The following is a 17,128-nucleotide window of genomic DNA, read 5'->3' as shown; positions in this document are numbered from 1 at the left end:
CCAAGGTGTTTCTTTTAGGAGACTAAAAAAAAAAGCTTCCTGTCCTGTCAAACGGGAAGAGAGGCTGGGTGGAGAAAAATAAACCCTTTGGCATTGCAGACTAGTATAACAGTTGAGGCCCTATCTGGACCAGGAGTCTCTGCGCACGGTCACTCAGGCCTTCATTATCTCCCGTCTAGATTATTGCAAGATGCTCTACATGGGGCTACTCTTGAGGAGTGTTCGGAGATTACAGATAGTCCAGATTGCAGTTGCACGAGCTGTCATGGATGTTCCTCGATATATCCATATAACACCAACACTCCGCACACTGCACTGGCTACCAGTTGGTCTCCAGTCACAATTCAAGGTGTTGGTTATTACCTGTAAAGCCCTACATGGCTTAGGGCCAGTCTATTTACGAGACTGTCTCCTGCCATATATCCCCCAAAAACCAATCAGATCACAGGGAGTTGGCCTCCTCTAGTTCCTGTCGACTAAATAATGCAAATTGATGGGCTAGCAAGGAAGAGCATCCTCTGTGGCTGCCCCGATGTTATGGAACCAAATACCCCCTGATGTCTGCACTGCTCCCACCTTACTATCCTTCCAAAAGGCTTTGTAGACCTGGCTTTGCAGCCAGGCCTGGCAGCCGTGAACATAACATCTTATCACGTCCGACTGCAATTGTTCTGGATGTATGTGGATTTCATTATGGTTTATTAAAGGTTTTAATGTTCTTATTACTAATTATTTGACTTGTTTATTGTATATACTGTTTATTATTGTAAGACCCTGAGTCCCATAAATTAAATTAAATTTACATAGATAAAATCTACATAGTGTTCAGATCAAGCTGAAGCAACTCCAAAAACTCTTTTCAAGGCTTTAATTTGGAAAACTAGTAAATCTTTATTTCTCTTCTTCACTGGGAAGAAAGTCACGGTTACAATGCTGCTATGCGAAAACATATTCCAGATCTAACAAGCTGAGTTTATAAAGCTATAAACCCTTTTCTAAGGGTTAGAGGATAGCGTCTTATCTCTGAGTCATATTAAATTTTAATTTTGTACAGTTTATCATAATATATCAAAAGCTTACTTCTTGGAGATGAGGAATGTGGCCATATTCCAACACACAGTTTGACCGAAAGTGGCTTCGTTTCCGATACATTCCAGGATATGACATATTGGTTGATTTTCACAAATCAAAACTTTTTCTACACATCTCCCTTCTTTTTGAGAATCTTCTAAATCTCACGTTCAACCAGGGACTGTCGGCTACCCCCACACACACACTCTCTGAAGATGAACTGCTTTTTTGTCTCCTCATCCTCTTTCAAATCTGACACTTCCTGAGGCTGACAGGGAGCAATCACAACACATAGAAATATTATTTTTATGTGTGTAACAGTACTGAAACTAAATGATTTTAGCTTTTAATTCCATTCTTCATAATAAGAAGCAACATAGTATATATTTAATTTTTAAATTTAAATTATTAGAATCTTGTTATGCATAGTATTTAAGTAGATTATGTATATATGTATGTATGTATGTATATGTATATATGTGTGTATGCATATATAAATCTATGTATTTTATTCATTATATTTCCCATATCTTCTTAACAGAGAATTCCTGAAATGGAAAGTTCTCCCACAAAGTGTCCACAAAATTATAAACGCCAGTTGGAAGATTTGGTTGTCCAGACAGAATCAGACAAAAATGAACACAGCATAGGTACTGTGACTGAAAAATATAGCAAAGAAATTGAATATGTGAAGCAGCCAGAACAGCAACACTGGAGATACCAGCTTGACATATTTACCCAGCAGCATCAATCAGAAATGGAAAAACTGAGAAAACATTGTGAAGAAGAAACTGCCAAGCTATTAAAAGAAAAAGAGGCTATATTGCATGCTCATATAGAAGAAATGAATGAAAAAACATTAGAAAAGCTAGATGTGAAACAAACAGAGGTAGAAGCACTTTCATCTGAATTATCAGATGCTCTGAATACCTGTCAAAATCTTCAACAATATATTTCTAAGTTAAAAGAGGATGCAGATAAAGCAAAGGTGGAGTTTGAGACAAAACTTGATCAGCAAAGAAATAATCATAAGGAGCAAGTTGAAGGTATTTTAAAAGACCAGGCAGTAATTGAAAAACCATTTAAAGAAGAAATAATTCAACTCAAACAACTCTTGGAAGCAAAAGAGAAAAGAGATGAAGAATTAGAACAGAAAAAAATGAAAGAAACTCTAGGAAAAGCTGAGTCACAATGTAAAATAATGTCTGCAGAATTAGATTTTTTATGTCAGTCAAGAGAAGATAATGCAAGTATTTATGAAAATTTGCAAGAGAAATTGGAAGTTATAAAGTATGAAAAGTCAAAACTTGAAGAACTGGTTGTAAAAACTGAAACTCAGTTGAATGAAGTAAAAACTGAGTTATATTTTCAAACATACCAGGTAAATGATCTAAAACATGAATTGGAAGAAGAAAAGAAAAAACATATAAAGAACACGTCATCTCTGACAGAAAAGTATGAATCACAATTAAGAAATCTTGGAGAAAAGTTCAGTCAGTTAAAATGTCATTGTACTAGCAAGGAAAGTGAAATTGGGCAAATAAAGCATTTCATGGAGCAACAAATTGAAAAGTATAGGCAGTTGTTATCAACCAAAGAAGAAGAAATTAGTGCTTTAAGAGACGAATATGAACTCAAGTTAAAACAGCAAGAGATACAAGCAGAAGAAGCTATAGAAAAATTTAAAAAAAATGAGGAAGAATTTAAGCAAAAACTTTCAGAACAAGAAACAAAACTGAAAAAAGATATTGAGGAGAACCAATTGGAGTTTTGTCACAAAGAGAATCAGTTTATTTCAAAAATGCTGACAATGGCTCATGCTAGTTCATTTGGAATAAATGATGCTGTTTCAAATCTGGAGATTAATCAGAATAAACAACTCAAAAGCATGGCTGAAGCTCACAAGCAAGAAGTGGATGAAGTTTTACATCTTTGTGAGAAGAAACTAAATCTACAGCCTGAAGAACACTTTGAAAAGCATGAAATAAGATTGCAAGAAAAAGAGCAGAAAATAAGAGATCTGATAAAAAGACTGGCCACCTTTGGTGCTGAAAGAGAAAGGAATAATGCAGAGATTACATGGTTAAAAGACAAACATAAAGAGAAAGACAAAACTATACATAAACTTCAAGAACAACTGCAACAGGCATTAGCACAAATGAATCTTTTGAAACAAAAAGAAATTGATTTTAAAAAGCAACTTGTAAAATTAGAGAAAGATATTTTTTCTTCGAAGGAGAAAATAACAGTACAGGATCAGCTTAATAAGATAAAGATAACAGAAGAAAAAATGAAACATGACCTTTTGGAACTGGCAGATAAGTTGAAAATATCTGATGTGGAACTCCAGGCCTTGAAGATGTCTCCTCTTAAAGGGCAGAATTATGAGATGAAGTTAGAAGGGGAAAGAAATGAGTTTCAGCAAAAACAAGCTGAATTTGAAAATTTCAAGAGAGATACAATTAGACAACTAGCTCATTACCAGCAAAAAGTAGACACTTTATTGAAAATAAAAGTTGATGAACTGATTGAACAATGCAATGAAAATATTTCTTCAATAATAGTTAAAATTGCTCACTGTCAGCAACAGACAATAAAAATTAAAGAAGACATATTAATTAAAATCAAACAAATTCCAAATCTAGAATTTCAATGTAAACAATTAACAGAGAGTCATGTAACTTTAAAAAGTAATTTACAGGAGTCAAAAAAGCTCCTGAAGGAAAAAGAACACTTAATGATGTCTATGAAAGCAGACATGGAAAAACATCTAACTGAAAAAGAGCTATTGCAAAAGGAAAGTTATCTCCAGCAGCAAATAGCAACAGAGAAGGAATCTTATATCACAGAACTGAAAAAAGAATTATCTGAGCATAGTAATGTTATTACTTCTATGAGCGAGGAGATAAATGATAAAGAAACAGAAATCACAGATTTAAAGAAGCTTATTAGTGAATTAAACGTCAGATTTGAAAAGACCATATCTGAAAAAGAAATTGCCATAACAATGTTAAACAAGCAACACAAAGAAAGCCAACTGCAGTTACTGAATAAGGTGCAAGTACTATCTTACAAAGTTGAATCATTGAATGAAGAGAAAATTACGGCCCTGAAACAGGTAGACCATTGGATGAACAAAATGTCAGAATGGAAGAAGAAAGCTCAATTGAGATTTACACAAAATTATAATACTATTAAGGAACTACAAAGTAAGATTGAACTGATTAATAATCAAGTTAGTGAAAATGAAGAACTGAATAGAAGGAAGGAAGAGCATGATAAACAAACCAAACAATTAGAACATTTAAAAAGCTTAATGGAACAAAAGCAGGTCAAAAAAGAAAAACAGGAATTTGATTTGGTTGCTGAGATAAAAATCCATTCAGCGAGAATTGCTGAATTAGAAGAGCATATTGCTCGGAAAACAATGGAAAATGATTATTTAATGGAAGAATGTAAAAAATACCGTGAAAAAGACAGTGAGCAAAAAGAAATGGCACAACAACTCCAACAGGCTCAGGAAGCAATAGTGGACAAGGATGACAAGCTGAAGAATATGGAACAAAAAGTCCTAACTTTTGAGAAGAAAATTCAGGTTATGGAAATTGACTTGGAAGAAAAATCAAAAAAAGTTGAAGGAATAAAACTGGCTCTATTAAAAACCAAAGAGGAAGAATTAAAAGCTTTAGAAGAAAGGTTTATTTCAGGAACAACTTCAAAAATAGCAGATCTGGAAAAAAAGGCTGAACACAAAATTGCTACTACTAAAAGACTGACTCAGCTGGAAGAGAAAGAGCAGCAAAATAAGTTACAGAAAAAATTGCAAGAGAAAGAAAAGAAAATCATGTCTTTAGATTTAGAAAAAGAGTTAATACAGAAAATAGAAACAATAAAGGTTTCTGCAGAGCCAGATAAAGTGCAAGCTTTAGAGAATTTGCAACAGATGTATGATTCAAAAATTGATATTTTAAGAAAGGATTTATTGGATAAGGAGAGATTACTTCAGAAGTATAATGAGGAAACAAATATGTGTAATATTTCAAAAATGGAGACTCTGGATCAGCAAGAACTTCTTAAAAATGCTCAAGAAGATAAAAATAAAATTGAAAATCTTCAAAAAGAACTTGAAGAACAAATCAAGAAACAGGCTTCATTACTTGAACAGCATACCAAGTATGAGAGTGAATTAACAAATGTCAAAGTAGAATTGAAAAACAAAGAAGTAAATCAACAAAATATAGAAATTGCACTTAAAGACTTAGAAAAAAAGCTTCAAGGAAAGGAGGAGGAAGGACAATCTTTACAACAAAAGATATATCATTTTGGTGAAGATTTTATGAAAGAGAGACATCAGAGGATTGAGATGAAAAATAGAATTACAGAATATGATGAAAAATTAAACAGATTGCAAGAGGAGGTAGATGAAAGGAATGGCTTTATAAAAATTCTAGAAGGAAATATAAAAGAAAAGACTAAATCACTCTTTGAACTTCAGAAGATGGTTGATAAGATGCAGATGCAGCAGAAAGATTTGCAAACTACACTGAAATATACAGAGCAAGAGAAACAGGAACAGCACAAAAATTTGATTAAACTTCAGAAGGATTTACGAATCTTGCGGAAAGATCATCAGCAAGAGCTGGAAATTATGAAGAAAGAATCTAGAGAAGAAATGGAACAAAAAATAAAGTAAGTTGCTGCTAAGTAACTGTTAACTGTTAATATTTCTTTAATGAAATACAATATATGTCGAATATAATTGAATGAAATAAAGTTATGATTAACATTATTTTCCAAATACAGATATACAGTATGTATTATCTATCAGGCTATTTAAATCTGTTGAACACTTTTATGAAGAACAAATATCAGTTTGGATTAACATATCTCACAACTGAAAAATATATAAGTGACCATAAATTATATGAATCAAGAGTTATCTATTTGCTTTAAAACAAGTCAAAATTTTGAACTTCACAAATGCAGGTTAAAACCAGAAATCATGATTATTTACAAACTGATATTTCGGATTGCATACGATATAAAGAAGTACATAAGGAAGTAAAAGATTAATTCAACCTTCAGCTTACAAGTGAAGATATAATAAAAGGAATATAACCATTAATTACCTTATTTTTCAGAGTATAAGATGTACTCCCCCCACAAAAGAAGCTGAAAATCTTATACTCTGTAGGTAGCCCCATCCACTGCCCCCTCCCTTTTCAGCCTCCTCGTGTTGCATTTTCAGGTGGTTCCTGGCAATGGGGATCTTCACTTCCATTCAGATTTTGATAATGAGCGGCATAGATCTTTTTATCCATTTAAAAGAAACCCTATCACCCTACACACATTTAACTGGAGTGGGTGGGGTGGGATGGGAGTGGGATTTTCATGGGGGAAGAACAGGGACTTGGCACCGAAGGCTCCACTCATGAGATGCCTGTGTCTTCCTACCTATAGTCGTAGGTGTTGAAATCCTGGCTTTCTCGCAGCAAGATCCAATAGAGATGCAGCACTTTTTTTTTTATTGGCCAAGTGTGATTGGACACACAAGGAATTTGTCTTGGTGCATATGCTCTCAGCGTACATAAAATAAAATATACATTTGTCAAGAATCATGTGGTACAACACTTAATGATTGTCATAGGGGTCAAATAAGCAATGAAGAAGCAATATTAATAAAAATCTTAGGATATACAAATCTTAGGCATATAAATCTAAATAATAAATAAATAAATAAATTTATAATAAATAAATATAAGCAACAAGTTACAGTCATACAGTCAACATGGGAGGAAATGGGTGATAGGAATGATGAGAAAAACTAGTAGAATAGAAGTACAGATTTAGTAGAAAGTCTGACAGTGTTGAGTGAATTATTTGTTTAGTAGAGTGATGGCGTTCGGAAAAAAACTGTTCTTGTGTCTAGTTGTCTTGGTGTGCAGTGCTCTGTAGCGACGTTTTGAGGGTAGGAGTTGAAACAGTTTGTGTCCCGAATGTGAGGGGTCAGTAAATATTTTCCCCGCCCTCTTTTTGACTCGTGCAGTATACAGGTCCTCAATGGAAGGCAGGTTGGCAGCAATTGTTTTTTCTGCAGTTCTGATTGTCCTCTGAAGTCTGTGTAAGTCCTGTTGGGTTGCAGCACCAAACCAGACAGTTATAGAGGTGCAGATGACAGACTCAATGATTCCTCTGTAGAACTGTATCAGCAGCTCCTTGGGCAGTTTGAGCTTCCTGAGCTGGCGCAGAAAGAACATTCTTTGTTATGCTTTTTTGATGATGTTTTTGATGTTAGGTGACCATTTTAGGTCTTGAGATATGATAGAACCTAGAAATTTGAAGGTCTCTAGTGTTGATACTGTGTTGTTTAGTATTGTGAGAGGTGGAAGGGTGGAAGGGTTTCTCCTAAAGTTCTCCACTGCACTTGGAAGGAGAGTCCAACATGGGTTATTCTGCAATCTTATTGGCAGAGACTGAGTTATTAATTTAAATAATTATTTAGGCACCGTCCCCTTTAGCCCCCATGAGCTCAGTTTCAAAAACTCAGTCTTAGAGTAGAGACTGTTTTTTTTCCTTTTAGTAAAGTACAGATTGTTAAGAAATGTATAATAAATGCTATTGCCTGTTTAATGTTTTTTCTTTGTTTTCACAGATGCTGAAGAAGAAAACGCCGATGGGGTCTCTGCCCTCCGCGGGCACCACCCCCACCATATCAGCTGGCCTCCTCCCCAGGGGCCTCTTCCCTCTGAGGGTACTGCCCTGAACGGGAGCAATGCAGCCTGGGGTCCCTGGCCTCCGCGGTCACACTTGGCTGCAAGCCGAAGTTGGGGGGGTCCGCGCCCCCACTGGGAGGCTTCCAGACGGTCCCAAAAAACCCCCGTAAAAGGAGAGATATGTCTCCTGCGATGCAGGACATCATTAATAACGCTTACTCGCAAGAAATGGCTGCGGCAACACAACAGTATGGTCAGCAACCTTGCCATGGACTCACAAGAGATATTTGGTCAGCACCACCCCCTTCAGGGTATGGCTCCTTAGCAGAGGAGACACCACTAGAGGAAAATGATAGAGAGTATGATCTCTCTGAAGATGAGACAATGCCTGAACCACCCTCAGTTGCGGGCCTATTCAAACCGGCCTTATTCAGAATCCTGCTCCACAAGGCCAAGCAGGTGGTTGATTTACCAGGCAGCACTAAGACTACCGAGACTACTGAGGCTGCCAAACCAGCAACTACCCTGTTTAAGGAGCCTCGCCCTGTGTCTGACCATATTCCGGCCTCAGAAATTGTTGTTGAAAGTGTTAAAAGACCTTGGCAACACCCGGCTGCAGCGCAAGGTCCTTCAAATAAAGAGAGGAGGTTTTACACCTTCGATGAAGAAGTGGAGAAACTACTAGAGTTCCCACCCATTGATCAACCGGTGATGACCCTAGTATCCAACGCCTTGGTCCCCACCGAAACAGGAGACAGCCTCAGACCAGAGGACCGAAAGGCTGAGATCCTGCTACGAAAGACTCACCAGATGGCCAGTTGGGCCTTTCATGCGGCGGCTACAGCGTCCTTTTTTAATAGGGCGTCTATAATATGGATACAGGAAATGCAGGCTAGACTCAACCCGGAGGAGGGTCACCTGCGCCAGGACTTGAGCAAATTGCTAGCAACTGCCGAATTCTCGGCTGATGCAACACTTCATGCGGCAAAATTCGCAGCAAAGGGCATTGAATAAACTACTCCGGTTTCGGGTGAGCGGTGAGGAGCATGGTGGGTCCGCTGCTCCTCTGAAACGACGGGAATCATCAGAAAAATGGGTCAATCCGGGCTCAAGATGGTTGGAGACGGGTCAGAGTCCACCGGTCACTTTGCTCCCCTACTTTTATGATCCTGAGGGTCGGGAATGTTCCCGCCTGGGGGGGGGGCGAGAAAGACCGCGGCAAGGAAAAGGTGGCCAGCTGAGACGCGGAGATGGCGGCGGCGTTCGGCGTTTGGCGGAGCCTCGCAGAGGATACAACCTCTGTGAGATGCAGCCTTGCTGGAGAGAGAGGAGAGGATGAAGGAACACCGAGTCACTGCTGAGGGGGTGTCGAGGGTACCGAGGGAGAGCTGACAGAGAGCGCGGCACCGGAGGAACATCTGGCCGGTGCGGAGAATGGCGGCATGACCGGACAGAGGTCGGAGGCTCGCGGCGCCGGCGGAGAGGAGAGGTGATAAGAGGAATTGTGGGGAGCAAAGGGAGTCGAGTCCCCCACTGAGATGGATCCCCAGCCCGACTCCGGAGGTGAGAGTCCGGTGTCGAGATGGTGATGATTGGGAACGGCAGAGACAACACGAGGGAGAGAGAGAGACAGCGGGGAAGAAATGGAGCTTAGTGTCGGAAGTCAACTGTAACACCAACAGATGAACGAGGACGTTCAGGGGAAATTAAATTAGCCCCCTCCCTGTTGGCACCAGTGGGTGAGAGCTACTGGGGATCATGGGGAGTCAAAAAACTGAGGACCATTCTATCTACTCCCTTTTATACTATTATTAATTTAATTGATTTTTAAAATAATTGGGGTCTAAGTAATGGATGACTGGGATAAATTTGCTTGTGGCTATGAGTGGAATGACTGGTATGATTGGGTGGGTGGGGGTGGGGGTGGGGGTGGTATGGATGAGTTTATTGATAGTAGTGTGAATGATAGGTCTGGCCGACCTGATGCTCGGGACCTCTCCGTGGCGCTAGACCCCGTAGAGCCCCATGGTTCAACGAGGAGCTCCGGGAGTTGAAACGCCAAAAGAGACGTCTAGAGAAGCGATGGAGGAAGAGTAGGTCTGAATCCGATCGAACACTTGTAAGAGCTTTTATTAAGACTTACAAAGTGGCGCTCAAGGCGGCAAGATGCGCGTATCATGCCGCCTTGATTGCATCAGCGGAATCCCGCCCGGCCGCTCTGTTTAGGGTGACCCGCTCCCTTCTTAACCAGGGGGGAGTTGGGGAGCCCTTACAGAGTAGTGCCGAGGATTTTAACACGTTTTTCATTGATAAAGTCGCTTGGATCCGGGCCGACCTCGACTCCAATTGTAAAACAGAGTCGACTGACAACGAGTCAGTCGAGGTGACTGGGGCACGTACTTGTCCACCTGTCTGGGAAGAGTTTGATCTGGTGACACCTGATGAAGTGGACAAGGCCATTGGAGCTGTGAGTTCCGCCACCTGTTTACTGGATCCGTGTCCCACCTGGCTGGTTTCGGCCAGCAGGGAGGTGACGCGGAGCTGGGCCCAGGAGATTACCAACGCTTCCTTGGGGAGGGGAGTTTTTCCATCACTCTATAAAGAAGCGCTCGTGCGCCCCCTCCTCAAGAAGCCCTCCCTGGACCCAGCTGTGCCTAACAACTATCGTCCAGTCTCCAACCTTCCCTTTATGGGGAAGGTTGTCGAGAAGGTGGTGGCGCTCCAGCTCCAGCGGTCCTTGGAAGAAGCCGATTATCTAGGTCCCCAGCAGTCGGGTTTCAGGCCCGGTTACAGCACGGAAACCGCTTTGGTCGCGTTGATGGATGATCTCTGGTGGGCCCGGGACAGGGGTTTATCCTCTGTCCTGGTGCTCCTTGACCTCTCAGCGGCTTTCGATACCATCGACCATGGTATCCTTCTGCACCGGCTGGTGGGGTTGGGGGTGGGAGGCACTGTTCTTCAGTGGTTCTCCTCCTACCTCTCTGGCCGGTCGCAGTCGGTGTTAGTGGGGGGTCAGAGGTCGACTCCTAGGTCTCTCCCTTGTGGGGTGCCTCAGGGGTCGGTCCTCTCCCCCCTGCTATTCAACATCTACATGAAACCGCTGGGCGAGATCATCCAAGGACATGGGGTGAGGTATCATCAATATGCGGATGATACCCAGCTTTACATCTCCACCCCATGCCCAGTCAACGAAGCGGTGGAAGTGATGTGCCGGTGCCTGGAGGCTGTTGGGGCCTGGATGGGTGTCAACAGACTCAAGCTCAACCCGGATAAGACGGAGTGGCTGTGGGTTTTGCCTCCCAAGGACAATCCCATCTATCCGTCCATTACCCTGGGGGGGGAATTATTGACCCCCTCAGAGAGGGTCCACAACTTGGGCGTCCTCCTCGATCCACAGCTCACATTAGAAAAACATCTCTCAGCTGTGGCGAGGGGGGCGTTTGCCCAGGTTCGCCTGGTGCACCAGTTGCGGCCCTATCTGGACCGGGACTCATTACTCACAGTCACTCATGCCCTCATCACCTCGAGGTTCGACTACTGTAATGCTCTCTACATGGGGCTACCTTTGAAAAGTGTTCGGAAACTTCAGATCGTGCAGAATGCAGCTGCGAGAGCAGTCATGGGCTTACCTAGGTATGCCCATGTTTCACCATCACTCCGCAGTCTGCATTGGTTGCCGATCAGTTTCCGGTCACAATTCAAAGTGTTGGTTATGACCTTTAAAGCCCTTCATGGCATTGGACCAGAATATCTCCGAGACCGCCTCCTGCCGCACGAATCCCAGCGGCCGATCAGGTCCCACAGAGTGGGCCTTCTCCGGGTCCCGTCAACTAAACAATGTCAGTTGGCGGGCCCCAGGGGAAGAGCCTTCTCTGTGGCGGCACCGGCCCTCTGGAACCAACTCCCCCCGGAGATTAGAACTGCCCCTACTCTTCCTGCCTTCCGTAAACTCCTTAAAACCCACCTTTGCCGTCAGGCATGGGGGAACTGAAACATCTTCCCCTGGGCATGTTTAATTTATATATGGTATGCTTGTGTGTATGTCTGTTAGTATATGGGGTCTTTTAAATCTTTTAATTTTAAATTTGTTAGATTATTTATGATTTGTTTCCACGTGTTGTGAGCTGCCCCGAGTCTTCGGAGAGGGGCGGCATACAAATCTAAGTAATAAATAAATAAATAAATAAATTGCTACTACCCTTTCTTCAAGATGCATGCTATGGCTAAGGAATTGGCAGGCAGACTTAAAGTCTAAGTGGAGTTTAGCCTCTTCGCCTTTTCAGGGTTCTACATTGTTCAGGGACGCATTAACTCCAGTCCTTATCGAAGGTAAGGACAAATGGAAGGTGCTCCCTAGGGCCTACAAACGCCAAGAACGCACTTTCAGATCACAGAGAAGGAGAGAGGAAGGTAGTGCTTTTTACATTTGTATTGTTTGAATTCAAGAAGGAGGGGCAGATATTACTGTAAGAGACAATTTTATTGGCAGTTTGTGTTCAAGCACAGACCAATCAGATTAGGCTGGGACAGGATTAGACTGGGAAGGATAAAAGGCAGGAAAAAGCCATTTTAAGTTGCACTTTCAGATCACAGAGAAGGAGAGAGGAAGGTAGTGGCCTGCGCGCCTAACGGCGCGCAAATCACATAATTATAAACCAAAATCAGCAAAGTTTGGTAGCAATAGGGGTTGTGGATTTTCTTGCTAAGTACTTGTATTTCAATGCATTGTTAAGATGACTGGCTTGGTGCAGTGTAACACTTGTTTGGCTGTTGTCTTCCATAGTACCTTGTGGAACTTGGGGTACTGCCCTCTTTGCATGACATTAGGTTAGATGGCGAGATCTCTAGATTGCAGTCCTTAGTTTGTAGCTTGCAGTCTGAAGTGGAAAGATTGTCCCAGCCACATGCTGTAATGCAGCCATGTGTGCAGCCTCCACTTCCACAGCGCCCCCCGAGGAGGAGGGCTGTGTGGACAACTGTCGGTTCAGGAAGATTGCGTGCAGTTGAGCAAAAACATAGCAATTTTGGTCTCTCTGTATCGAATTCCTATAATGTTCTTGCGGATTTAAATAGTAAGGATGTTGGAGATATTAGCAAGGTCCCTCAGGCAGAGAATGAGGGGATGTTCAAAGGGGAAGTTGTTCTAAGTGAGGTACATAGTGTCACCAAACCATCAAGTGCAGTTAGTAGAAATAAAAAGAGGACACATTTTCTTGTGGGTGATTTGACTGTTAGAGGTGTTGATTTGGGACAGAGTAAGGATGTGGTGAAGGAGATGAGGTGTCTCCCAGGGGCCACTGCCAGCAGGGACAGGAGGCGGATTACAAACATTGTCAAAGCTGTGAGTAAAGGTAATAACGTTGATGTCGTGGTGCATCTTGGCACAAATGATTTGTCTCAGAGAAATGTTAATGTAGTAAAAAGAGATTTTCAATGTCTAAGTGTGGAGCTTGGTAAAATAACTGATTCAGTGACTTTCTCAGAGGTGTTACTGGTTTGTGGCCAAGAGGATAAAACAACGTGTATCAGAGAGTTTAATGTGTGGTTAAGGCAGTGGTGTAAAGCTGAAGGTTTTGGCTATGTAAATCATAATGTCAGTAGATGGTCTAATATGGAGTTGTTTAAGAGGGATGGTTTGCATCCATCATACAGAGGTACCCAGGTGCTCGGTGAGGAATTCAGAACTTTTTTGGACAGGCATTTAAACTAGGTAAAGGGGACAGAGATGTAACTGATGTGGGTGATTTCTGTCCCCGACCAATGAGGATAAATCAGTTTTTGGAAGCTTATGAAAAGGGAGCTGCAAATAAAATAGATGTAGTTGTTGATGATAAGGGGCAAACTAATAATGAAAATAATGTTGTTCGGGTAATGTGCACGAATGCTCGAAGCTTGAGCAACAAGCTCTGTGAGTTAATGGCCATAATATCTAGAGATAATTTGGATCTGGTTGCCATAACTGAGACATGGTTTACGGATTCTAATGAATGGGAAATATCCATACCAGGATATACACTGTATAGGAAGGATAGAATAGAGAGAAGGGGAGGTGGAGTAGCCATTTATGTTAAAGAAAGTCTAAAAACAACACTAATTCAAAATACATGTCAAGATCTGGAGACTCTCTGGATTTGCATGCAAAATAAAGAAGGTTCTGTCATTAGAATTGGGGTGATCTATAGGCCTCCAGGGCAATCTGAGGAATATGACAACAAGATGGTGGATGAAATTACCCAAATGGCACTAAAGGGAGATATTGTGGTTATGGGTGATTTCAACATGCCTGATGTTGACTGGAATATCCCCAGTGCCCTTACATGCAAAAGTAAGAATATAGTAGAGGCCTTTACAGGAGCAGCTCTGGCACAGCTGGTTAAGACACCAACTAGAGGGGAGAATATTCTAGATTTAGTTTTTAACGAATGGGAATTGGGTTTCAGAGGTCAAGGTGGGAGAAAATTTAGGTTGCAATGACCATCTATGTTTGTGGTTTGATGTAAAAACTCATTGTGAGCAATCCTATAATGCAACCAAAGTATTGGATTTCAGAAAAACAAATTTTAATGCAATGGGGGAATATTTAGATAATGAATTAAAGGGGAGGGATGAAATGGCAGGAGCGAGAATCCAGTGGACTGTATTAAAAAAGGCCATCTTAAAAGCCACTGGACTGTATGTAAGACAAATCACTAAAGGTAAAAGGAAGAAGAAACCGCTATGGTTTAGCAATGATGTAAGGGCTATAGTCAATGAAAAAAAGGCTGCCTATAGGAGGTATAAAGAGTCTGGAACTATAGCTGATAGAGAGGTGGATAAAATGAGACAGAAGGAGGCGAAACAGATAATATATGCTGCTAAAGCCTCAAAAGAGGAAGAAATTGCCAAATCTGTAAAGAAGGGGGATAAAACCTTCTTCAGATATATTAGTGATAAGAAGAAGAAAAACAGCGGCATCACGAAGCTTAGTACCGGGAATAATACATGCATTAATGGGAATAAGGAGATCGCTGACCATTTCAATAGCTACTTCTGTTCAGTTTTCTCAAAAGACACCTTACAAAATAATACTATAGAGGGATATAGCATTGCTTCCAGCTGTACGGATTCAGCTCCAGTGATCTTAGAAGCCGATGTCTTAGAAGAACTTGAACAATTAAAGATAAATAAGGCAATGGGTCCAGATGGCATCCACCCCAGAGTTCTTAAAGAACTCAGATCTGTCATTGCTACCCCCCTGACTGATTTGTTTAACCAATGCTTGTTAACAGGAGAAGTTCCTGAGGATTGGAGAATGGCCAGTGTTGTGCCTATCCACAAGAAGGGCAGTAGAGAAGAAGCTGGTAACTACAGGCCAGTTAGCTTGACATCAGTGGTAGTTAAAATGATGGAGACTCTACTCAAAAAGAGGATATATCAGCACCTAAAAAACAATAACTTATTGGACCCAAATCAGCATGGCTTTACTGAAGGCAAATCATGTCAGACTAATCTCATTGATTTCTTTGACTATGTCACAAAGGTGTTGGATGAAGGGGATGCCGTGGATATTGCATACCTGGACTTCAGCAAAGCCTTTGATACGGTTCCACATAAAGAGCTGATAGATAAATTAGTGAAGATTGGACTTAATCCCTGGATAGTTCAATGGATTTGCAGCTTCCTGAAGCGTAGACATCAGAGAGTTATTGTTAACGGCGAGTATTCTGAGCAGAGTCAGGTTACAAGCGGTGTGCCACAAGGGTCTATTCTGGGTCCTATTCTTTTTAATATCTTTGTGAGTGACATAGGGGAAGGTTTGGTAGGGAAGGTTTGCCTATTTGCCGATGACTCTAAAATGTGCAATAGGGTTGATATTCCTGGAGGCCTCTGTAATATGGCAAATGATTTAGCTTTATTAGATAAGTGGTCAAAGCAATGGAAACTGCAGTTTAATGTTTCCAAATGTAAAATAATGCACTTGGGGAAAAGGAATCCTCAATCTGAGTATTGTATTGGCAGTTCTGTGCTAGTTAAAACTTCAGAAGAGAAGGATTTAGGGGTAGTGATTTCTGACAGTCTCAAAATGGGTGAACAGTGCAGTCAGGCGGTAGGGAAAGCAAGTAGGTTGCTTGGCTGCATAGTTAGAGGTAAAACAAGCAGGAAGAGGGAGATTATGATCCCGCTATATAGAATGCTGGTGAGACCACATTTGGAATACTGTGTTCAGTTCTGGAGACCTCACCTACAAAAAGATATTGACAAAATTGAACGGGTCCAAAGACGGGCTACAAGAATGGTGGAAGATCTTAAGCATAAAATGTATCAGGAAAGACTTAATGAACTCAATCTGTATAGTCTGGAGGACAGAAGGAAAAGGGGGGACATGATCGAAACATTTAAATATATTAAAGGGTTAAATAAGGTCCAGGAGGGAAGTGGTTTTAATAGGAAAGTGAACACAGGAACAAGGGGACACAATCTGAAGTTAGTTGGGGGTAAGATAAAAAGCAACATGAGAAAATATTATTTTACTGAAAGAGTAGTAGATCCTTGGAACAAACGTCCAGCAGATGTGGTAGATAAATCCACAGTAACTGAATGTAAACATGCCTGGGATAAACATATATCCATCCTAAGATAAAATACAGAAAATAGTATAAGGGCAGACTAAATGGACCAGGAGGTCTTTTTCTGCCGTCAGACTTCTATATTTCTATGTAACGCAGACAAACACCCTACATATGTCGCCAGTCCTTTCATTGGGACTCTTCCCAAACTACCAACCAGACCCAGAGACCATATCAGCAGGGTCAATATAACCAGACCCCTTTAGATCGGATCGTACGGCATTCCAGGACAGATCACGAGGGTATCAGCAAACAAGATGCCCCTTCAGAGGTAGCACCCAAAGAGGCTTTAAGCGCACCAAGCGACTTGGTCGAGTCACAACCTTTAGGAGGGAAACTCCAACACCTTTTGGCGAACAACGACATCAGACCAATGGGCCATCGCCACAGTGTCCCAAGGCTTGCGGTTGGAGTTCCTCCAGCCCCCACCCAACCGCTTCATCCATTGTCCAGTACCTCATGACAACCAAAAGAGATCACAATTGATGGAGGAGATCACCCACCTCCTGGACATTCAGGCCATAGAGCGGGTGCCTCGTCATGCGGAGGGCACAGGCTACTACTCTATGATCTTTATCATCCCCAAGGCCTCGGGGGGATGCAGGATGATCCTGAATCTCAAAAGGCTGAACGTATTCATACGTTACAGGAGGTTCAGAATGCATTCCCTCCAAACTATTATAACAGCAATTCGGCCAAAGGACTATCTAACTTCTATAGACCTAAAAGAAGCATACC

The 17,128-nt window shown here is 41.5% G+C and overlaps 1 protein-coding gene across 7 annotated transcripts in view; it reads left to right on the top strand.

Annotated features, from left to right (window-relative positions):
* Positions 1-17,128, top strand: part of LOC139152918 (golgin subfamily A member 4-like) — a 253,930-nt gene that overhangs the window by 92,285 nt on the left and 144,517 nt on the right. For all 7 annotated transcript variants that reach the window (XR_011556733.1, XR_011556732.1, XR_011556731.1 and 4 more), the window contains one exon: positions 1,613-5,760. Coding sequence is in view for 4 of the 7 variants with exons in the window: in XM_070726337.1 (XP_070582438.1) it covers positions 1,613-5,760 (4,148 nt within the window). In the remaining 3 variants the exon portion in view is untranslated. The remainder of the gene's footprint in view (positions 1-1,612; positions 5,761-17,128) is intronic.

This window comes from Erythrolamprus reginae, chromosome Z, assembly GCF_031021105.1.
Source record: "Erythrolamprus reginae isolate rEryReg1 chromosome Z, rEryReg1.hap1, whole genome shotgun sequence".
NCBI classification, from domain to species: Eukaryota; Metazoa; Chordata; class Lepidosauria; order Squamata; family Dipsadidae; genus Erythrolamprus; species Erythrolamprus reginae.
The sequence above is the reverse complement of the archived record's forward strand: the minus strand, read 5'-3'. Positions and strand labels throughout refer to the sequence as shown.